Genomic DNA, 23,352 nt, shown 5'->3' with positions numbered 1-23,352 from the left:
TGCAAGGCATCTCTTAGGCCAAGGTTTCAACTCCTTCCACATTCCTCTTGAAAATCAGCTCCAAAAGGCCAAAGCCACACAGTCAGGTGTCCAGCAGCAATCCCACTCCTCGGTACCACTTTACTGTTGCAGTCCGGTTTGCATTGCTGGTAGAAATCACCCAACCAAGAGCAGCTTCTGGGAAAAAGAGTTTTATTTTGGCTTACAGGCTTAAGGGGAAGCTCCACGATGGCAGGGGAAAATGATGGCATAAGCAGAGGGTGGACATCACCCCCTGGCCAATATAAGGTGGACCATAGCAACAGGAGAGTGTGCCAAACACTGGCATGGGGAAACTGGCTATAAAGCCTATAAGCCCACCCCCAACAATACACTCCCTCCAGAAGGCATTAATTCCAAAATACCCATCAGCTGGGAACCTAACATTCAGAACACCTAAGTTTATGGGGGACACCTGAATCAAACCACCACAGATGGCTTAGTGGTTAAGCACTTCCCTGTGAAGCCTAAGGACCCCGGTTCGAGGTTTGATTCCCCAGGACCCACGTGAGCCAGATGCACAAGGGGGCACAGGCATCTGGAGTTCGTTTGCAGTGGCTGAAGGCCCTGGCACGCCCATTCTCTCTCGCTCGCTCTCTCTCTCTCCCTCCCTCCCTCTCCCTCTTTCTCTCTCTCTGTCGCTCTCAAATAAATAAACAAAAAAATGTTAAAAAAACAGAAGCAACTAGTCACCTGTTTGGACACCTGAAGTGGTCACTCCATTAACCATACCAGGCTGGGCAAGGCGAGGGCATGGCTCACTAGCTGAACCTGTGAGAAGAACCCACTTCTCTTTCCACAGAGCCACAGGTTGGTCTCTGGCCATCTCCCAGCTGCAGCGAAGGCGGCCGGAACGTGTCGTGGTGTGCGGACGGCAGAGGGCGCGCGCGGATAGCGCAGCGGGTCTCCCAGCTCGCCGCACCTGCCACCTGCCGGACACCTGTGTGCCGGTTCAACCCGGCTGTCCTCCTCCCTCCTTTGCCTGGGTGCACCCACCCCCACACACCCCACCCCCGACTTGCGCAGGGTCATATCCGCCTCTCAGGGACCCGGAAAACCGACCTCAAGCCTGGGCGGGCGTGGTGCGCTCATCCGTCTGGCACGGCGGCCGCCTTCTAGGCCCAACCTCAAGGAAAGCTGCACCCTCGGAATGCCCCAGTTCTTTACTCCCAACGACACCCGGAAAGACACCAGCTTCCGCATGGATCCTACAGTTTGGGGACTCGAACCCTAAATCCCCAGAGATCAGTCAGTGTCCCTGGACACAAATGTCCCATTGCTGGTGATGAGAAGGATAAGGAGAGGACCCAGTTCCTGTGCTCTGAGGACACAGAGCTGGAGGCAGGTGGCCCTGGAAGGTCTACTGTCCCTGGACCAGGTAGCACCTAACTCTCCACCCAGTGTGTGGCAGAATCTAAGGTTTTAAGTGCTTTATCAGACGAAAAAATAGGAAAGACTGGAGAGCCCTCCTCTGCCAGGAACCTAGAAGGAGCCAGCTGCATGCCACCTCACCCACTCAGGGTTTCCAAAAGAGCCTTCAGGTCACCTGAGCCTCTGCTCCACCCTAGTGTAGATCTTCCCTGGCATAATCATATTTCTGGGTCAGGGGATGGGGCACCTACTCACACTAAAGCACACCCCTTGTTTCCTGGACACCATCTGCTAACATCCCCACTGGGCTCTCCCTGGGCCTGACAGGGGGGAGAAGACAGATCAAACACCACCACCCTTGGGGGGAAGATGACAATTCCTTTAACTGTCACAGCCCCCACACCTGCACAACTTCCAGAACTTTTTGTTTGTTAGTTTGTTTCGAGGTAGGGTCTCACTCAAGCTCAAGCTGACCTGGAATTCACTATGTAGTCACTATGTAGTCTCAAGGTGGCCTTGAACTCATAGTGATCTTCCTACCTCTGCGTCCCGAGTGCTGGGATTAAAGGCATCCAACAACTTCCAGAACTTTTGATATCTCCTTGGGAGTTTCATATGTCTCTCCCATCACTTGGACCTGTTCATTTCTCAGCCTGAACTGTTGCCCTTACCCAAGGCAAGCCTCTAACCTAGCAAAGCATCAATCCCCACCCATGTACTGACCTGAGCCTGCAGGGAAGCCAGGCACCTCCAGCCTCAAAGGCACCTTCCTTCAGCAGAGAGACCAGCTCCCAGACTGGGGCAGGGAGAAGGAAGACCTGAGCCCAGCACAGGCCCCAGACAGCCTAGGGGATCCTAGAGCTTCCTTCCTGGGCAGCAATCCCAAGTTGTTTGTTTATCTAGTGATAATTCTGACCCTGGGACGCCTCTCCTCTCCAACCTGTAGTCACAGGATGCCAGACTTCCCCGCAGGCTGCAGCAGTTTCTAAACAATCACTGTGCATGCGACAAGCCAAGCGAGGTATGATAGGAAAAAGAAGGCCTCATGTACAGCCCTGCCCAGCACTCGCTACTGCCTTGGGGTCCTGATCACTCAACCACACCAGGAGGGAAAAGTTACTTTGACTCTTCATTCAACCAGCCACCTCTAGGCTCCCTCCCTTCTTCCTACCATTCCCAGGGTGGAAGCCCCTGGAGACTCAGGATCACCCCCACTGTCCACTCTCAGCTCAACCAGGGGCACATTTAGAAATGTCTGAGGTGGCAGGCACTTGTAACCCCAGCACTTGGGAGGCTAAAATCCAGCCTGGTGATAGTGAGTTCGAGGCCTGCCTGTGTTACATAGTGTGACTCTGTGGAGGGAGGTGTGGTCTGAAGAGATGGCTTCATTGTTAAGGCGCTTGCCTGCGAAGCCTAAGGATCCATGTTCCACTCTTCAGATACCACATAAGAAGCCAGCCGCACGAGGTGACTCAAGCGTGCAAGGTTGCTTATGTGCACAAGGTCTGGAGTTTAATGACAATGGTTGGAAGCCCTGACGTGCCAATTCTCTCTCTCTCTCTTTCTCTCTCGATCGCTTTCGCTTTTGCTCTCTCACATTAAAAAGGTCAGTCTGGGCTGGAGAGATGGCTTAGCGGTTAAGCGCTTGCCTGTGAAGCCTAAGGACCCCGGTTCGAGGCTCGGTTCCCCAGGTCCCACGTTAGCCAGATGCACAAGGGGGCACACGCGTCTGGAGTTCGTTTGCAGAGGCTGGAAGCCCTGGCGTGCCCATTCTCTCTCTCTCCCTCTATCTGCCTTTCTCTCTGTGTCTGTCGCTCTCAAATAAATAAATAAATAAAAATTAAAAAGAAAAAAAAAGTCAGTCTGATGGGCTTGCCTCAAAAGAGAAAGAGAGAAGAGAGCAAACGATTCTTACAGGGCGAAAGGAAAGGGGAGGGGACAAAAGGAGAAGGGGGGTGAAAAGATGGCTTTCCAGTTAAGGCGCTTGCTTGAGAAGCCTGAGGACCCATGTTCAACTCTCCAGATCCCATGTAAGGCAGACACACAAAGGTGAGGCGCGCACAAGGTCGCACATGCCCACCAGGTGACGCAAGCATCTGGAGTGAGTGCAGTGGCTGAAGCTCTGGCGTGCAATTCTCTCTCTCTTTCTCTCTCAGAAAGAAAAGGGAGGAGTGGAGAGAGGGAAGACGATTGAGGTGTGACGGAACACCTCAAAATAATCAACTTCACAGACATTTAAGACCCCCTCAGCTCCAGGTCAGGAATCTTTGTCTTGTGTCTCAGGCCTTGTGACCTGGAGCCTGGCACAATACACCACTCAGCGAAAGAAAGCTCTGGGGTCAGCACTGGATCAGTAAGTAGATGACCCTAAGCTCTGGGGCCCAAACAAGCCCCCCGCAGAGACAAGCCAGATCCGTCAGGCAGGTGCAGATGGAGGTGGCCGGACATCGCCCCCTCCCCGGTGTGCGGGGGTCCCTGTGTGTCTCTGCCGCACGTGTAATTACCTATGTTTTGTTCCGAGCGCTCACGTGGTACTGTTCTCACGGCGGTGGGCTGGGGCCGACACTCCACAGCCAGGAGGAGGGAGAATGTCAGAGCGGGACCGGAGCGCTCTTTCGGTCCGGCTTCTCACCGGAAGCACCCGGGACTGGAAGTCATAGATGCGTGCGACTGGGGGCACCGGAGTCGCCCTGGGGAGCGCAGGTGGGTCTGGAGCCCCGCCCCCGGAATTCCCGGGGTGAACGACTCGAGGCACACCACGTCGCCTAGTTGTTTCTTGAGTAAGGTGGGGGTCTGGGCTCCCACCTCCAGGAACCAACCGTGGACGCCGCAGGTTATAGGCGTTTGGGTTTTTGTTTGTTTGTTTAATTATTATTATTATTTTAATTCTCCGGGCCAGGATTCGCCGTGCGCGCGCTCCCGGGCTGCACCGGAGCTGGGGAGCGTTCTCCCGGTGGGCGTCCCCGCGCGAACAAAGGCCGGGGGTTGGGGGGGAGAGCGACGCCCGCTGCAGCCCAGGGACGGCCGGGAGAGGAGACCCCTCGCGCACCGGTACCGCACACCCGGGACCTCCGTATTCGCCACCGGTCTGAGCGCAGCCCGGACGGGCAGAGGGCTCTCCGGGCCACGCGTGCTGCAAGGCTTCCCGTGGGTCGGATTCCTTGCCCCACCCCACACACCCCCCGCGCCGCCGACGGCTGCTAGGGCCTAGACACCGGACGGCTTGGCGCGTGGTCCCTTTAAGAGCCGGTACCGGAGGAGCTCGGGGCGCGAGGGGCGGAGGGCGGTGGCGGAGAGACCCGTGGTCGCCGCCTGGGCTCGGCACCCGGGCTTGGCTGACGTCACCTGCCCTCAAGCCGCTCGCGCTGATTGGCTGCAGGTGACGTCAGGGGCTTTTTCGCTCGGCATGACCTCATCCCCGCCGGCTGCCCCGCCCTCCGCCCGGGGCCTGTCACTCGCGGCTCCCGCGGTGGCCGAGCCGGCTCCTCGGGCCCCCGCCCCAAGCCGGACGCCGGACGCCGAGCCCGAGCCGGGCCGGAGCTGCCGGCCGCGCCTGCCGAGCCGCGGGCTGGGATGCGCGCCGAGAGCGCGCGTGCTCGACCGCAGTGCGCGCGCCCCGGCCCGTGCGAGCGCTCCCCGCGGCGGCGGCGGCGGCGGCGTCGGCGGCGGCGGCGGCGACGACTCGACCCGCGCGCCCCCCGGACCCCTGCCCTGGCTGCGCGGGCCCCCGACGGGCCCATGGGCGGCGCGGCGGAGTGGGCGCCCCGGCGGCGAGCGAGAGCCAGGTGAGCGGGGCGCGGGCCCGGCCGGGCGCCGGGGTGCGGGGACGCGGATCGAGAGGTGCTGCACCGGGCGGCCCGTCCCCGACGAGGCTCGCCGCGACGCCGCGGACCAGGTGGCCCTTCGCCGCGCCCGGGGCGCGCTGCGGGTCGGCGCGCGCGCAGATAACTCGGTTCTCCGCGCTGGTCCTTCTCCTTTGGAAAGACGCACGTTAGAGACCCGGGTCGTGGGGGCGCTTCCGAGATCCTGTCGCGATGCGTGCGAGGCTGTGCGCGGCGCCTCGGATGGCGGTCAGAATTGGAAAAAGTCATCCGCGGCCCGAGCCGGCGGCGGAGACGTAAACCCTCCGCCGCCAGAGGCTTCGGCCTGTGGTAGGCTCCATGACAGGCGGAGAGGACCTCCGAATCCCACCCCGTTTGCTCGGGCCAGGCTGCCCAGGAACCTCCACCCAGGGGTGCTCCTCTAGCCTCTGCGGATAAAGACCATCCCTGCCCGCCGCAGAGGCTGGCGCGATGCTGGGGGAGGGGCCTGCACAGCCGCTGCCTGCAGCTCTCCTTCCTGGCCTATATGCCCACCTTGAGAGGGAACCTAAGGGTCGGGCCTTGGAGGTTCGAGGAGCCAGGACAGGACCAGCCCCCACCAGGTCAGCCCTTCCAAGGGAACCCCTTCCCCCATGCCCTGCTGTCAGGGTGTGCTGCATCTGCAGACAGGAGCTGGGTACCCTGATGGTGCAGTGATGGGGGTGGGGGACCTGAGCCGTATCTGCAGTGCTCTGTGGTGCAGCTTGGAGTACGGGGTGGCGTGCTGAAGGATGGGGGCACCAGCTTGCTTCTGCTGGGTGACCCCGTCACTGGGCTCACAATGCAAGTTCAAGGGCTTGTAGACACCTCTGAGACACACACACACCTGCTTGCTCTCAGGGTAGCTTGGGGGATGAGTGTAGCCTGCAGTGCCAGGCCCTGCATGGGGAGGCCAGAGTCCCTTGCACGCTGCTCCTTGGTTAACAAGCACCTGCCATGGATGAGCAGATCATGTGATCAGGACCTGAAAGTTCATCTTTCTGTTTGATTGAAATACCTCCAGCTGCACTCAGCCAAGGGTGTCAAGAGAGTTGCTGGGCAGGTTCTCTTCCCCTCCTGCTCTGTGTCCTTGGGGAGGCTTACAGCTAGCTGCCTCTGGGTAGCAAGCTAGGCAGAAAGATGCCCCAAGTCAGTGTGCCCAAGACTCCTCTCAGCATCTGTTCTCGTAGACTGACACCCCAGTCCAGAAGTTTCAACTGGTCAGGTGTCTCCAGTGGCGCATCTGCAGGTCTGGAGTGACCCACATGTGCAGCTCACTGAGAAAACAGGGACAGGAGCCAAAAACACAACCAGGGAGATGGTTATGTTGTGACTCAAAAACCCCATGGGGCCAAGGCACCTCTTCTTTGACCTCCCAGGCAGGGACCGGCAAAGCCCTGTGGATCAGTGGGGCTAGAATCAGCCCCAGCTGTTCCTGGAGGGCAAGGTGGCCTCCATCCATCCTTCCCTACCTTTCTTTCTACCCTAGGGCCACAGCCTCCACATGCCCCACAAGAAGACCCTGGGCCAGGGCGGCCAGGGAGCCTGCCTAGAGTAGCCAACGCTTGAGCTACCCTGAGGGAGCACTTGGACCTCTGCCTTTAGAAGTCCTTTGTGACTGTGAGCTGGTATCTCTCGGTATCTTGTTGCCTCCACTACTGCCTCTTTCCTGAGGGCCTGTGTGACCAAGGGCATTCAGGCCAGTCCACCATGAGGAGGGAGCTAGTGGTTCTAGCAGCCATCTCTGGAGGGAATGAGGTAGTGAGTTCTCCATAATTAGGCACTGAGCAGAAGGTAGCTTAGTGATGATACTACCCCACAACTTGGACTATTACTAGTCATATAAATGCTTAGGGACCAGAAAGTGCTGTGTGGGAGCCCAAGTGTGAAGCGGCAGAGCTGGCAATTGTGTACAGGCATGCAAATGCCAGGGGATTTGGGTATGCAGGAGCTGAGGATGTGTGTGCAAGCATTTGTGTTAGTGTGTGTACTCCAGCGGGGTCTCAGTGCCTCATGTGCGTGCACACGCATGCATGTATTATAATTTTACACAGGTTCAAGGTGGATTATTGGCAGAGGCTAGCCCGTCAGTGTGCAAAGCAGCTTGTTCCCATGCTGGTGCCTGAAGCAGTATCCTCACAGTCTTTGGGAGGATCTGGCCTATAAAGGGGGCGATGCATGGGGTCTTCTTGAGGGGCGTGGCCTCAGTGGGCCTGGCCTGGGAGGGCCGTCCTCTTGACTTTGGGTTTGGAAACTGCCACCTCCTGGTGCAAAAACCTTTGAGGAGGATTATGGGTTCTGCCTGGAGGGTCTTGCTCCCCACAGTCCCCAAGGCTCTGGAAGAGCAGGGTGATAGCTTTTCTCTGTGGAAGGGCTAGGCAGGGAGTACTTGAGAGGGGGCGGTGCTCTGATCTCACCTGGAGTGTCCATGCTTGGTTCCTTGCTCAGGGCTGACCCCCCCCCACACACACACCTCTATTCCCCATTCCCAGTGCACTCCACCCGTCTCTGCACCCTCATGTCCAGCGCGGGGCAGGCCGAACGTGAGGGTCCAGGGGAAGCCTGTGAGGATGTTTCCACAGGAGACCGGCCCAGTGAGGGTTATCTTCTGAGCTGCAGGAGGGCGGGGGGATTCAGGCTACCTTTGCAGTGCAGTACACAGATGCTTCCAAGGGGTTGGGGAACCAGTGATCTGCAGTACGGGGGTGAGTCCTGGGAAGTAGGACTAAGTAGGGCTTGGTTGGGGGGGGGGGAATGGGACTTCATTGCCAGCTTGAGGGTCATCACAGGCCCCAGCTACTTCTGGGCACCTGCTTTGGGGGATGGGAGCAGAGAGTAGGGCGACCTGCCCGCTCTGCAGAGCAGCCTAGTGGCTGCTGCAGCAAGAGCAGCCGTTGCCTGGCACCTCTGCTGTTGCCATGGCAACAACGGAGGTGCTAACTTGCTAATGAGTCCCCCTCGGCTGCAAATAACAATACTATAGCGGTTAATAGGGACTGGCTCCCTGCTCTCGGGGTTCCCTGGGAGGTAGGGATGGGGACAGGTATCAGGCCTGAGCCAGTCTGACCCACCCCCCTTTCCAACCTCTGCCCACATCCCTACCCTCCTCTGCCCTTCTCTCGGAGTCTCAGGCCTCGCCTCCCTAACCTCCTCAGCCTCCACACCATGTGATGGGAGTCTGTATTGGCGGGGGGTGGGGGGGATGGCCTCCAATGCAGCTTTTTCAGGACTGATCAAGGCCTGATGCAGAAGGTGGGGCAGTGCCTTTCTGCCCCCTGTGCTGGAGCTGGCTGCTTCTGGTGCTACCTGTGATAGCCAGCAGCCCTACCTCATCTGAGAGGAGCTACAGGCTGCTGGGTAGCCATGTGGTTCAACAAAGACCCCCTGCGTGCCAGTATACTGGGACCTTCTAAGGGTTCTGGGCTCTTGGTCCCACTGTCCAGGCCCACAGGAACTACAGGAGGGTGGATAAGATCTGCTCCATCCTTTGACCTAGGGGACCTAATGATTAGTCTGTCACCCACTTCTACCACATTATGGTTGGAACTCAGAAAAAGTCCCCCAAACAGCCCAGATAGGCATTAAGTCAAACTCCTTGAGCAGGTAGGGAACCTCTTTGGCAAACTGTCCATTTGCTGTTGAGCTTGCTCGGCATGACTGGCCTACGTCTGCCTCTCCCAGTGGAGAACCCCAAGATTCCCACAGACAATGTGCTGTCTGTGTCCTGTGGTCATCGCTTCAGTGCTAATGCAGTGGCTCGGTACAGGCTGCCCACCTGGTCCCAGAGAAGTCGAAACCTCACTTGACTGATAGAAGCAGGAAGGAGGAGATAAGTTAGGCAAGGGTACAGACAAGACAGCTCCTACCCCACTGCATTTGAGGGGGTGTGGTGGGAGTAGGGGACTGGGGAGGACATGTCATGCCTGCTCTCCTATTTCATCTTCTGCTCCAAGCCTCAATTTCCCAGTATTGGAGGCAAACTCATTGTTCTGACACCACCTCTTGAAGGCTATGAGGCTTGAGGGGCTTAGAGAAAAGCTAGTCCTATCAGGTGACAGAAGAGAGGGAACCTGACAGGTAAAAGTGCAGAGGCTCATCACCAAGCCCACAGGAGATTTCTGAATCTCATGGTGCCAGCCACTCAAGTCCCTACACATACTTTTAGCCCCAAAGTTTCTGGGACTATGCTAAGAGTCCAAACAGCTCCAAGAAGCTCAGATACCTCAGTCTTCATTCTGACCTTCCCCAGTCCCTTTGAGCAGCAGACAGGGTGCTGTGACCTCAGCCTGCATCACTGGACAGTGGCAGTAACACAAGAGCTTCCCAACACCTGGCCTATAGCCTCAGGAGCAAATGTGGGGGTGAAACGTTCCTGCCCCGCCATCCGTCAGCATCTGGATTATGGATTAGGGGACCATCCTTGAAGAAGAGGTTCCAGGGATTGGCTGTGTGGCATTGTGGCCAGGAATAGAGGGAGATCTGAGGATGGCAGCTGGCTTGGCAAGGAAGGGTAGAGGAGCAAGCTCTGTACCCCAGGGTCCCGGGTTGGGGGAGATGCAAAAGCTAGCAGTGTAGAAGTTCAGGAAGGCAGGAGTGTAGATGCACTCCAGTGCCTGAAGGAAGGATCCTTTTCCAGCCCAACCCTGAGACCCTTCTCACTGGGTCTCCTTGTGTCCTGTGCCTTGCTACATCCTACAGAGCACCTGGCACCAGAACCTGGGCCGGGAGAGGTCTCTCCTGGCCACTCACCCCACTCGGTGAGACCTTGGTTCATCCAAGAGGAAGCACCCGCGGGACATGCCAGGTCCTGAGCTGGCTTCAGCTGCCCAGAGCCTACGGCCCTGCTGACCACCCACCTCTCCCTCAGGTCTGGCGCCATGTGCTAGGGCACCCAGAACACCAAGAGGCTGCGCACTCCTCACTTCAGGGGCCACTCTCCTCACTGCCCACCACCCCACCATGGCCGGGGACCGGCTCCCGAGGAAGGTGATGGATGCTAAGAAGTTGGCCAGCCTGCTTCGGGGTGGGCCTGGGGGCCCTTTGGTCATCGACAGCAGATCCTTCGTGGAGTACAACAGCTGCCATGTGCTCAACTCGGTGAACATCTGTTGCTCCAAGCTCGTGAAGCGGAGACTTCAGCAGGGCAAAGTGACCATTGCTGAGCTCATCCAGCCCGCCACGCGCAGCCAGGTACCACGTGTGTCTATCCCCAGTGCTGACCAATCAGGGCCACTCAGAAGTCACCACTGTAGTGGACACCTCCTGGGCCTGGTGTACAAGGCCCTCTAATCAGGAGCTTGCCCTCCTTTGCCCTTGAATCTGAATTGGGCCCCTTGGGGTTCAGAGATGGGTTGCTATGAGGCAGTTCCTTCCAGCAAAGTCCTCCTCACATCTCCCTCTGGAGGTAGTAGGGAGCCCTTTTCCCCAAACCCAAGGCAGGGCTGGGTTCACTGGCTCAGAGGGAGAAATGCTCAACGGGTGAGGGAAATGGGACCTCACAGAGGCATGGACCAGGGGGGAGACAGTAGATTGGCACACTCCAGAGGAGGACAGCTGAGTCTGGAGGTAACACACTAACGGAACATGTCCCCAGCACCCCGCTCCTTCCTCCCACCACCGGGAGTCTTCGGGGACTCAGAATTCACTCTGTGGAACCCCAGAGCATCTTTCTAGGGAGGGAGAGGCAGCTCTCCTTTCCAGGTCCATCCGCTGCAGTGACCAGGAGCCAGCCTGGCCAGCAGACTGCAGGCAGGAGGCAGCGGCCTCCTCCCCTCCTACCACCTTTGGGGTTGGGGGGGACGTGTGCCTTGTTGACAGCCTGGAGGCCTCGGGATGGTTTGGCCTCCACCCTGCCCCACTCTATGCAGAGATGCATGAGGACTCAGGTGGGATGCCGCTTGTCGGGAGTCCCCCACTCCAAGGCCAGAACTGGCTCCCTGTGGTGCCAGTGAGGGGAATCCAGTGATTAATCACCCCCAGCGAGGACTCCAGCCAGAGTGTGGTCCTATTGGCTGCTGGTGACATCATCCAGCCCAGGGTTGGTGGCTCAGCTGGCTTAAAGGCTGAGTGTGCTGGGGGGGCGGGGCCATCAGCCTGTGTGAGCAAAAGCCGCTCAGCATCTGGCCCCAAGGCCAACACAGTGGGGGAGAGGGGCAGGAGGAACCCCAGCTTCCAGCTGCTGCCTCCTGACCTGACATTGGTTTTATCTTGGGGAGGGGGATAGAGAGAGGCTAGAGACGAGTCCTGTCACAACCTCAGTTTCTTTATTGGGGGCTGGAGAGGACAAGAAAGGAAGGAGCGGTACCAACCTCCCAAGAACAGAAGGAGCTAGCACAGGCCGTGTGTGTGCGTGTGTGTGCGCACGCACGTGTGTGTGTGTGTGTGTATGCACACTCCCAAGCCCTGTGTCTCTGGACACCCATTGGGATCCATTCCTTAAACCCATGTTCAGAGGGGGACGGTATGGCTGCCTAGGACGCAAGACCTTTTGTCCCTGGTTGTGAAGAAGGCCTATGAGGGAAGCCCTGGGTCTTTCTGCCTCTCCAGGTGGGTGGGTTGTGAGGGAGGGTGGCGGCAGCCCCTCCTCATTTTCCTCTGTCACCTTGCTCTTCTTCCCCCGCGCCCTGATCTCTGTTCTTACGGTCCCTAGGTGGATGCCACAGAGCCACAGGACGTGGTGGTCTATGACCAGAGCACACGGGACGCCAGTGTGCTGGCGGCAGACAGCTTTCTGTCCATCCTGCTCAGTAAGCTGGACGGCTGCTTTGACAGTGTGGCTATCCTCACAGGTGAGCTGGGGAGCCACCCAAGCTTAGGCTCTGGGACACCCTCTCCTTTCTGCCCTCTACGCATTTGGCTAGGGCTGGGACTGTCGGAGGCTGAGAGGGACTTGTATAGAACTGTGGCAGAGGGGGGATTCCCCATGCCTCTAGAGGTCTTGAGTCCCCACTCTAGGGCTTATCTCTCTTGCATGAGAGAAGTGGGCAAAAGGAAGCCCCCAGCGCTAGCTCATGGTAGAAAAGGGGCAAAGCTCCAAGGCAATGGCCTGTTTCAGGAGCCTCTGCCCCCTGTGAAGCTCTTGGTCATGGGGAGGAGATGGAGGCTTTACCTCATGAAAACACCTTCTGGCCACATTAGTGTGAGGGAGGCTCCTGGGAACCCCATGTTGCCCACAGTCCCCTGCCATGACGCGGGCACCAGCCCTGCTGAGCTGGACCTGCGCAGTGAGAATGAGCAGACAACACTGAGCAGGACGAGGGGCTGCTACTTGCCCACCCAGACTGAGGGCTGATTGTTCAGGATCACAGCACGGGGCAGGCTGGCTCCTCAGCTAACTGCCTGGGGGCAGCAGAGACCAGGCCATGAGGACCACCTTTCCTGGCGGTGGCTCACAGGAATGCCAGGGAGAGGAGAATAACCAGTGGAGGGAATGGGGAGAGGGCACTGGAGTCCCAGGCAGCACCCTCAGAGCCGTGCAGTCTGCTGGTGGCTGGACGGGGGTGGGAATGGGAGATAGGCTTAGCCCCTTTTGTTTTGGTTAGGCAAAGTTGGAGTTTATTAGAAAAGGTTTCCGGGATATGGTGGCCCATACCTTTAATCCTAGCACTTGGGAAGTAGAGGCAGGAGGGGTAGGAGTTCAAGGCCATCCTCTGCCACATAGCAAGTTCAAGATCAGCCTGAGTTACATGAGACCTTCTCTAGAAAAACAACACCCTCTCCTACCAAAAAAGAAAGGTTAATTAGGTTAAGTATGTGTTGTTATGAAAGAGGCGGGAGGGAAGAAGGAAGGGGCCTTAGCCTTCTAAGTGGCATGCAGGCCCTCACACAGTAATTGGTACAGCCCTTGTTGATACCATCACTGTGGAATGTGGGCTGATGATATCACACTTATGGTACAAGCATGCCCTGCAGTCCAGCCATGGGACCTAGAGGTACCCACAAACCCCAGGCCCTGGTGGTACTACCATCACCTGCTGCTGTTCCTCCAAGGATAGAGCCTCAACCCCACCCATTTCCACAGTCCCCCAAAGTCAAGCTGTTTTTGAGGATAGTGGGAGCTGCCCCAGCAGGTGCACTGGCTAAGGGTTTGCATCAGCTCTTCATGAGCTGGACCAGAGGTGAAGGCAAAGACACCAAATTCCCTGTCTGCAGGGCCTCTTCTACAGATCAGTAAAGAACACGGAGTACCCAGAACCCTAGCTCCACCAACTCCCAGGGGACAGGGTAGGTCTGAGCTCTGCTGTCCCATGTTCTGGATGGTGTACTGAGGCCTGAATCCCAACCTACTTGCTTAGGAACTTATCCCCCTGAAGCATAGGTAGCCCCAGTGCTGCTGAACAGGTCGCCTCACCTTGCTAAGAGCTGCGGCCATGCGGTGGGTACCACCCGTGTGATCTGTTCCTCTAGAGAACCCTGACTAATACAACCCGTTTTCTGGTTGGACGTAGCAGCCAGAAACGGTTGTGCTCAGGTCCGTCTTCACATCTGCACGCTCATCTTCTCTGAGCCTCACAACAGTGCTGTGTGGTAAGCAAGATGAGGAAACTGAGGCCAGAGGTGTGCCCTGCCTGTGGTCACTGAGTCAGACACACCAGCGTCTCCGGCCTGGGACTTGGCAGCTACTGGAGAGACTCACTCACTGACATGGGCCTGGGTCTTGGACCTGCGTGGATAGTGGCCGCAGGCCAGGGAATAGAGAACCGGCTGTGTGCTCCCTGTGTGTGTTCACAGATCTCCCCGTTCCTCTGTCCTCTCCTGCTGGGTGGAGTGAAGCCGTGACCATACCACAAATGCCCCTGCAGGCTGTGGCAATTCAAGAAGTTGATGTCATGCCTTGGGAGGGCCTCCCCTCAGAAGCCCTGTCCTCCCAGGCCAGGCACCAGAGTCCAGGCCTGGGGATCCCAGCCAACTGGAGGCAGGGAAGGAGGGATTGCATCAGCATGGGGAGAGGCAGAGTGCCTGCCTGGCCCCAGGCCAGTGGTACGCAAAGGGCTGGGGAAGGGCTTTCCTTGTCCTTCCCTGGGGGTCAGCAGACCCCTGTGGAGGTCCGAGCAAGCCCCTTCCTGGCTCCCACGTGCTGTGCTGACAGGCACCTAGACCCACATTTATGGGCATCACCGCAGCGTCTCTGAGCTATTCCCTAATGATCACGGAAAGGAATGTGGGTGTAGGTGCCAGCTCTAAATGGGCGGTGGCACGCGCCTCAGTGCTGCAGAGCGCAGAGGCTCGGTAGCATGAGTCCAGGTGTCAGGCCAGAGTCGGGGGCTGGGTTTGGGGTCAGCAGGGCGTGGCTGAGTGAGCAGAGGGACTCTCCCCTGCCCCGGCTGTCCAGCCTCCTGAGGAGTCTTCTGTGTTTCTTCCCACAGGGGGCTTTGCCACTTTCTCCTCCTGCTTCCCCGGACTCTGCGAGGGCAAGCCTACCACCCTGCCATCCATGAGTCTCTCCCAACCCTGCCTGCCTGTGCCCAGTGTGGGCCTGACCCGTATCCTGCCTCACCTCTACCTGGGCTCTCAGAAAGATGTCCTGAACAAGGTGTGTGCTGGGCTGGGCTGGGCTGGGCTGGGGGGACTTGCGGTTGAAGGAAAGGGGAAGGGGCTCCAGGTTGTCTGGGAGGAGAAGGTAGTGAATAAAGATGGAGCAGGAGCACAGGGGGACCTAGGGCTCCCCACCCACTGTGCCACAGCAAGGCTTAGGGAGGGAACTCAGCAGGGCTGGGTGGAAAAGCATGCTCCCAGCCTCTTCCGCGGTAGGGCCAGGGCGGCCTGCATGCCAAACTGCTTCTGTCATTGGGCCCTTGGCCAGCTCTGAAAGAATCCCGTGTTTTAAAAATGGTGACAAGGGAAAAGGGTGAAGCTACCACCCAGGCAATCAAAAAGTCTCTGGGAGCCTATCACAGGCTGTGGGGAGTGTCTGCAGGAGGCCATCAGTCAGTCCTCTGTCCCCAGCACTGCCCAGTGGGCTCCGTGGTTGTAATGGAGTTAGCTCCTGGAGCCAGCCTCTTCCATATGGCAGTATCCAGGACAAAATCTTAGGCTCGGGAGGCAGGCTCCAGAGCACCCCAAGATTCTGGAACCATGTCTGGACTACAGAGAGGACGTCCCCATGCTCTTCTTTCTCCAAGGGGCCTTGCTTTTCTTCCCAACCCCCTAACCAACCCACACTCCCACCCCAACAGGATCTGATGACCCAAAATGGAATCAGCTACGTCCTCAACGCCAGCAACTCCTGCCCCAAGCCAGACTTCATCTGCGAGAGTCGCTTTATGCGTATTCCCATCAATGACAGCTACTGTGAAAAGCTGCTGCCCTGGCTGGACAAGTCCATCGAGTTCATCGGTGAGGAGAGGGCAGGGCATGCCTGCTTCTCCTGTGGGGGAGGGGCTGGCTAGAGGAAGGCTGGACTGAAGTCGAGATGAGGCGGGTCCCCTGGGGCCACCCGGCTCTGAGAAATAGCTTGGACTATCTGCAATAGGAAGGGTGGGGTCCTGCCTGGGGTAGGGAGGGACTGGTGTGGTCTCAGCCCTTACCTGTTCTTACCATTCACCTGCCGGGCAGATAAAGCCAAGCTGTCCAGCTGCCAGGTCATCGTCCACTGTCTGGCCGGCATCTCCCGCTCTGCCACCATTGCCATCGCCTACATCATGAAGACCATGGGCATGTCCTCTGACGACGCCTATAGGTACTCCCTCCTCTCCTCTCCTGGGCCCTGGGGATCTGGAACTCAGCAACCAATGCCCATCAGCATTCCCCTCCTTTGCTCTCTCCACCCACTTGTGCCATTACGGCCCAACCTACTGCCCAGACAGGGAGGGATAGCCTGAGTCCAACCCCGACATGAAGCTTGCGTGCCGAAAGGTGGCAGTGGGTGGGTGCAGAATAGCTGGGTGCAGCCTGGCTGACAGCAAAACAACTCTCGCTCAGATTTGTAAAGGATCGGCGCCCCTCCATCTCGCCCAACTTCAACTTCCTGGGCCAGTTGCTGGAGTATGAACGGAGTCTGAAGCTGCTGGCTGCCCTGCAGGGCGATGGGCCTCATCTGGGGGCCCCGGAGCCCCTCGCAGTTCCTACAGCAGGCGTCCCACTGCCCCGTCTGCCACCATCTACCTCAGAGAGCGCTGCCACCGGGAGTGAGGCAGCCACCGCAGCCAGGGAGGGCAGCCCGAGTAAGGGAGGGGAGGCTCCGGCCCCCAGCGCAGTCCCAGCCACCAGCGCTCTGCAGCAGGGCCTGCGTGGCCTGCACCTCTCTTCAGACCGCCTCCAGGACACCAATCGTCTCAAGCGCTCTTTCTCCCTGGACATCAAGTCCGCTTATGCCCCGAGCAGGCGGCCCGACTGTCCTGGCCCACCTGACCCCGGCGAGGCCCCGAAGCTCTGCAAGCTGGACAGCCCGTCGGGCACGCTAGGTCTGCCCTCGCCCAGCCCCGACAGTCCAGACTCCACTCCAGAGGCACGCCCAAGACCCCGCCGGAGGCGACCTCCGGCTGGCTCTCCAGCACGATCCCCTGCACACAGCCTGACCCTGAACTTCGGAGATGCTGCCCGGCAGACTCCGAGGCACGGCCTCTCAGCCCTTTCGGTGCCTGGGCTGCCGGGCCCAGGCCAGCCGGCGGGCCCTGGGGGCTGGGCACCACCTCTGGACTCTCCAGGCACCCCGTCTCCAGATGGACCCTGGTGCTTCAGCCCCGAGGGCGCACAAGGCCCAGGTGCCATGTTTTCTGCCTTTGGCTGTGCAAGTGCTGGTGTGCCAGGACCTGGTAGCAGCAGCGGCGGCAGCGGCGGCGGTGACCTGCGGCGGAGGGAGGGGCCTCGGGCTGAGTCCCGGGATGTGAGGACCGGCTGGCCAGAGGAGCAGGCTGCTGATGCTCAGTTCAAGCGACGCAGCTGCCAGATGGAGTTCGAGGAGGGCATGGTGGAGGGACGCGCCCGGGGCGAGGAGCTGGCCACCCTGGGCAAGCAGGCCAGCTTCTCGGGCAGCGTGGAGGTCATCGAGGTGTCGTGACCCCCTGAGCTCAGCACGTCTACTCGGATGCTGCAGCCGGGCCAGGTATAAATATATATTATATATAATGCAAAGAAAGGTAAAAGCTTTTACTGCGATTTTTATCCAGAAGTAAATATTTCAATTTTTTTAATTTATTGAAGCTGTTCTTTCTGGCAGTGGTTGGCACAGTATGGGGTGGCCCTCAAGCTCTAGTTTTACTGTCTGGTATCTAAACTGAAACACAGGTTTCTAAGCAATATGAGGCCATCTTCACTTCTAAGCTGAAGGGTCAGGCCTGGGTCCCTCCCCATCCCTCCCTCCCCGGGAAACATTGCTGACCTTGCAAAGAGCTACCCAGCTTTCTTGCACTTTTTACAGAAAAGGGGAAAAAGAAAAAAAAAAAAAAAAACTTCTTTGCCACAAACTGAGCCACAGACTCCCCTCCCCCTCCTCCTCTCCTGTCCCTTTCTTCCCTCCTGTCCTGGGCTCTGCATCAAAGCCATAGGTAGGGGGGGAGGGGACTCCAGAATCCCTCCAAAATACTCCACCAGACCCCCCCCCCACACACACACACACCTGGCATGAAGGCACCCTCTCCACCCATCACCCCAGGGCTGTTCCCTGGTAGGTGTTGACAGGCAGTGGGTCCATTGGGCCAGGGTTTTCAGGGGGCTCTTGGAGGAAAGGCTCCTAAGTAGACCCACCAGGCAAGGATGGGGTGATAAAAGCACCCCCATTCCTGCCTAAGTGAAGGTCAGTTCCTCAGAAGAACCTTCAAGGCCATTCAGAGGAGACTTCTCCCCTCCACAGAGCCCTTACTCCCCACCAGGAAGCCCAGCAGAAGCCTATAGCTTGGCCTGGAGGCAGTGTCCAGCAGAGGAGCTAGGCTAGCTGAGGTCAGTCCTGCTGGTCTGAGAGCTCTGGGCCCAGAATGAGGAGTGGGTGGATCCAGGCTCTCATTCTGGGTTCTTCCTGCCCCAGGTAGGACTTAGGATTTGGGCATACCTGCAGGTTGAGCCCCACCCCACCCCCAACCCGGGGCAGGCCTGCTTGCAGAGGAAGTGAAGCCCTTCTGCTTCCTGGGGGTAGCAGTCCTTTGCTTTGAGAGCCATCTCAAGGCAGAGAAAGACCCCAGATAGGGGCAGATGTTGGGGAAGTCCCCATTATCTGCCCAACTCCACGGGACCTCTCAGGAAAGAGGCTCCTTTTTTTCCTCGGGTGCTCTCCCAGTGTCTTCAAGGTGACATGCCAGCCTCCACTCCCCGGTGGCGTTTTTTGGCTCAGGAGGGCCAGTCTGGGAGCAAAAGCAGGAGAGAAACTCCAACCACCCTTGCAGCACATCCTCATGGGCCATTTGGGACCCAAGGTTTTGGGAGCAGCACAGAGGTCCCTGCCCTCAGATGTCCTCCGGTCTAGGAGTGAAGCTGTCCCTTTGGGAAGAGGCCAGGGGCTTGGTAACAGGTGGCCTGGGCAGGACTGAGTCCTGGAGAAGGCCTGGGGTGGCTTCTTTCTAACCCCCTCCGTCCCCTGTTTGTATCCTTCTGTTTGTTCTTCTTTTGACCCACCGCCCTGTGTTCCTGTCACCCTCCTTAAGCAAAAGCCCCATCCTAGCCCCCTTGAGCCCACCTCTCCCTTCCCCTGAGAAAATAAGCTATTGTTGTATTTGCAATCTATGGATTAGAGGTTTAAGTATTTATTATTATTGGTTAATTATTATTATTATTATTATTAATTATGTAAATTTGCCTCCTGTTTGTCATTGGGTTTCTGAGGTGACCCTGGGTGTGGAGGATGCACTGGCTCCCCCCTCCTTGCCCCCCCACCCTACTGCTGTCTGAAAGACAGAAGTTTGGGGCCACTGGTTGGGCCCTAAAACTCTGGGGCAGGTTCAGCCCCACTCCTCCCCTGAGCGAGGTGTGGCTTCTGTCTGGGCACCTGGGGTCCCATGGCCTCAGTCTGTGTATGATCTTATTCTTGACACTGGTCACCCCAAAGTGAGCAGCCAAGAAAGAGGAGAAGGTCCTACTGTCTGAGCTGCTCCCTCCTGTATGTTGGGAGAGGGTGAGGCACAAGCCCTTCCCCTGGTGGATTTCCACCCACTGTCCAGGGTCTGGAGGGTGCTGGGTCCTCTCTGGCCCTCTCCAGCCCCTCCTTCCCTTCCTACCTGACCATTGCCTGGCATTGGGATTGCCCAGATTGGATCTGGCCACCTGTTATTTGCTAGGAAGTCCAGCAGAGGAGAGGCGGCTGGACCCCAGCCCATGGTTCCAGGTCTCCGAAGGCCAGGGTGCCAGCTGCCCCCCTGAAATCCCTCCCCAGCAGGCTGCACTTTCCTGTTCCCTCCTTTTGTATTTGGAAACAATGTGTTGTAATAAATCCTGAGACTGATGTTTTCTTCAGGCCTCTGCTGCCTCTTTTATTTGGGGGAAGGTGATAGAAAAGATAGGACCTAGGGGAGACTCTGAAGGCTCCCTGAAACCAAGAGCCTGGTGGGTTGGGTCTGCAAAGCCCACTTGCTGAGTGGGCAGAGAGTGGAGTCTGAGGTTTGTCCCTGGTGAGCCAGGTATAGAGGAGGGGTGCAGGGTCTTGGATGTACTCCCAGGAGGTAAAACACCCTTTTTTCATTATCTGCTCATAAAAACTGAACTAACCTAAAGCTAGATAAGTAACTCCAAACTCAGTTTGCACCGTGGAGATAGTTCAGTTGGTCAAGTGCTTGCCATGCAAGCATGAAGACCTAAATCCAATCCTCCTCAGAACCCATGTAGAAAAAAAAAAAAAACAGGGGACTAGCTGGGCATGGTGGCACACGCCTTTAATCCCAGCACTCTGGAGGCAGAGGTAGGAGGATTGCCGCGAGTTTGAGGCCACCCTGAGACTACATAGTGAATTCCAGGTCAGCCTGGGCTAGAATGAAACCCTACTTGGAAAAACAACACAAGCCAGAGGGTAGTGATACATGCCTGTAATCTCAGTGCTAGAGATATTAGACCAGGCAGTCTAGTCTAATTGATGAGTTCCAAGCCAATCCGAAACTCTGTCTCCAAAAAAGAAAGAAAAAAAGAAAAAGGTTTGGTATGGTATGACACTCAAGGCTGTACTCTGGCCTCCTCACACACGCACATACATGTGTGTCTGCACACATGTGAATGGACATTCACACAAAGTACTAAGTTTCCTTCTTGTTGTAGTTTGAATGAAAAATGCCCCCATCAGCTCATGTGTTTGAATACTTGGTTTCCAGCTGATTGGTGGAAACTTTAGGAGATAGAATTTATAGGAAGAAATGGGTCACTTAAAGATTACTAGCCAGGCTAGGTGTGGTAGCACATGCCTTTAATCCAAGCACTTAGGAGGCAAAGGCAGGAAGATTGCTGTGAATTCAAGGTCAGCAAGACCCTGCTTCACAAAACCAAAAGAGGGCTGGAGAGGTGGCTTAGCAGTTACGACACTTGCCTGTGAAGCCTGGGGACCCATGTTCAGCTCTCCAAGTCCCTCATAAGCCACATACACAAGGTGACACAGGGGCCCAAGGTTTCACACAAGGTGGCACATGTTTGGAATTTGATTTCAGTGGCTGGAGGCCCTGGCACACCAATTCTTCTTCCTTCCCTCTCTGTCATAAAAAAATTACAAAAAAAAAAAAAAAAAAAGAGAGCTAGAGAGATGGCTTAGCAATTAAGGCACTTGCTCACAAAGCCTAAGTACCCAGGTTCAATTCCCCAGAACTCATGTAAGCCAGATGCACATGGTGGCACATGCATCTGGAGTTCATTTGCAGTGGCTAGAGGTTCTGGCATGACCCTTTCTCTCTCTCTCTCTCTCTTTCCCTCCCCCCCTCTTTCACTCACTCTCTATGTCATAAATTAAAATATTTTTAAAAAGAGAAAAAATACCAGGCATGGTGGCACATGCCTTTAATCCCAGCACTCAGGACACAGAGGTAGGAGGATCACCATAAGTTCAAGGCCACCCTGAAACTAGAGTGAATTCTAGGTCAGCCTGGGCTAGAGCAAGACCCTACCTCAAAAAAAAAAAAAAAAAGGAAGAAGAAAAAACCAGGCATGGTGGTACACGCCTTTAATCCCAGCACTCAGAAGGCAGAGGTAGGAGGATCTCTGTGAGTTCGAGGCCAGTCTGAGACTACAGAGTGAATTTCAGGTCAACCTGGGCTGGAGCAAAATTAACCCTACCATGAAAAACCAAAGGGGGAAAAAAAATGACTAGCCGTGCCACATTTCCTCTTCTTCCTCTGCTTCCTGCCTGACAATATGACACTGGCTCTCTGCCTCTACCACAATGCCTTCCTTGCCCTTGAAGCTGTAAGCTGAAAATAAGCCCTTTCCTTCCCTGTCTTGCTTTTGATCATGTATTTACTCACAATGAGAAAGTGACCGATACACTTGTCAACGCCGCTCTCACCCACAATCCCATTGTCAACATCGCATCTCAAGCCTGAATGTGCACATGCTTACACATGCCCCAGAACAGCCTCTCCAACAGAAGCCGTCCGCCCAGCCAGTTCTGCACATGGCATAAGGAGCATCAGCTCACCGGTACTAGATTGTCCCCAGACACAGGGCTGTCTTCTTTGGAGTGCAGACACTCACCCACTCCCCCCAAACAGCCCACGTCAGGCTACTTGCGCGAGCAAGGCCGGTGCCCTGGTCCAGCCACCATGTGTCATGACAACATGCGTGAGCATCCACTGCGCCATAGGACAGATTTTGAATGTCGCTTTTCTGGGGTCACCTCAACATGTGTTTTGCTGTCACCAGAACAGCCTGTGTGTGCTGAGCGTGTGGCTCATCACACACCAGGGACCCTACCGGGGTTTCCAGGCAGGCCCCTCAGCAGATCAGCGCCCTCGTCACTGTCCCCTGGCTAAGAAAGGGTCCTCCCAGTTTGGCCATCCTGAACCAGGCATTCTTTTTCGTTTTCAAAGAGACAGGTTATTCAAACTAGTGGCACCTGCCACCTAGGTGAAGTGTGTGTGTGTGTGTGTGTGTATGTGTACAATTTCCAGGAAGTGGAGGAAGAGGAAGGTGGAGAGGACAGAAGAGACCATGGCTAGCCCCTCTTCTAGCCAGTCGAATCCTGCATTCTCAAGAGCCCTCAAAAAGGCCGAAAGCTAGAAGCACAGTCTGCCTCTACCAAGGCTATTTTTAGCTCAAGAACATCTATTTATAATTCTGGCAGCCCCTAGAAGTCAATAAAACTAAGGACTGGAAAAAAAAGCTGATGGTTGTCTCCAGCATGCCTGGCGCTTCTTCCAACCTCAGGGCACAGGAGCGTCTGTAACTATCAAAGGTGGCCAGTGGAGATGTGTGTGCCTTAGGACCCCAGGGACAGTGTAAGATTCTACTCTACAGGAGTGTGAAGGGGCTGTCACATACCAACTTACCCATATTCCTCAAGGTCAGCTTGGCCAAGGAATGCATAAGAGTGGGCTGTGCTGGGCTAGCCTCTGCTCAACCCCTATAGCCCCATGCCCAGCTACATAAAGACTTGACCCCTGATGCTACCTCTGTACCTGTCTAGCCCCAAGACAACCAAGACCTGACAGCAGCTGATGATGATGATGATATGTATTTGTTTGTTCATTTGTTTGTGGGTAGCTTCAAACTTGTGATCTTCCTGCCTCAGGAATAATCCCAAGTGCTGGGATCACAGGTAGGAACCACCATGCTCATCTACTTGAGAGCTTCTGGATGGTGGGTAAGGGGTAGGTAGAAGGGTGGGTAAGTGAGAGGGAGGAATGATGGATAGACTAGATGGCTGGCTGGGTGGATGGGTAATTGAGAGAAACAGTGGATTGGATGGGTGGGTGCGTGGATGGATGGATGGACATGTGGGTGGATGGGCGGATGGATGAATGGGTGGGTAAATGGATGCATAGATGGGAAAGTAGGTAAGAAGACAAATGAACAGAATGGATGGGTAGATGAATAGGAGGGGTCTGGGTGGCCAAATAGGCTGGACAAGAGGGTGAGGGGCTAAATGTTGCACTGCTATGGTGCCCTTCTTACTCTTCTGCTTTATCTTAAAGGAGGGTGTTAAACCATGCATGGCAGGATATGCTTGTCATCCCAGCACTCAGGAGACTGAGGCAAAGGAATCACT

At 56.6% G+C, this 23,352-nt stretch overlaps 1 protein-coding gene across 3 annotated transcripts; it reads left to right on the top strand.

Moving 5' to 3' along the window:
* The first annotated feature begins 3,959 nt into the window (after nucleotides 1–3,959).
* Nucleotides 3,960–19,623, top strand: Dusp8 (dual specificity phosphatase 8). Of its 3 annotated transcripts, none has more exons than XM_045154842.1 (7): nucleotides 3,960–4,113; nucleotides 10,117–10,439; nucleotides 11,899–12,037; nucleotides 14,615–14,781; nucleotides 15,425–15,584; nucleotides 15,804–15,927; nucleotides 16,170–19,623. In XM_045154842.1, the coding sequence occupies exons 1-7, from the start codon at nucleotides 4,071–4,073 to the stop codon at nucleotides 17,245–17,247; spliced, it is 2,034 nt and encodes a 677-aa protein (XP_045010777.1). In that variant the 5' UTR covers nucleotides 3,960–4,070; the 3' UTR covers nucleotides 17,248–19,623. The 3 variants fall into 3 exon arrangements, with proteins under 3 accessions (XP_045010777.1, XP_045010783.1, XP_045010770.1); XM_045154848.1 differs by lacking the exon at nucleotides 3,960–4,113 and adding an exon at nucleotides 5,138–5,195; XM_045154835.1 differs by lacking the exon at nucleotides 3,960–4,113 and adding an exon at nucleotides 5,698–5,833.
* Nucleotides 19,624–23,352: the final 3,729 nt, after the last annotated feature.

The sequence above is a fragment of the Jaculus jaculus genome, chromosome 1 (assembly GCF_020740685.1).
Source record: "Jaculus jaculus isolate mJacJac1 chromosome 1, mJacJac1.mat.Y.cur, whole genome shotgun sequence".
Lineage (NCBI taxonomy): Eukaryota > Metazoa > Chordata > Mammalia > Rodentia > Dipodidae > Jaculus > Jaculus jaculus.
Note: the sequence above shows the minus strand (reverse complement) of the source record. Positions and strands in the feature narration are given on the sequence as shown.

Excerpts from the sequence above, each read along its gene's own strand:
- Dusp8 (XM_045154835.1), top strand. The coding sequence starts at position 5,758 with ATGCCCACCTTGAGAGGGAACCTAAGGGTCGGGCCTTGGAGGTTCGAG. Across the intron at positions 14,782-15,424 it reads AGAAAGATGTCCTGAACAAG|GATCTGATGACCCAAAATGG; the intron begins GTGTGTGCTGGG and ends CCACCCCAACAG. Across the intron at positions 15,585-15,803 it reads CAAGTCCATCGAGTTCATCG|ATAAAGCCAAGCTGTCCAGC; the intron begins GTGAGGAGAGGG and ends CCTGCCGGGCAG.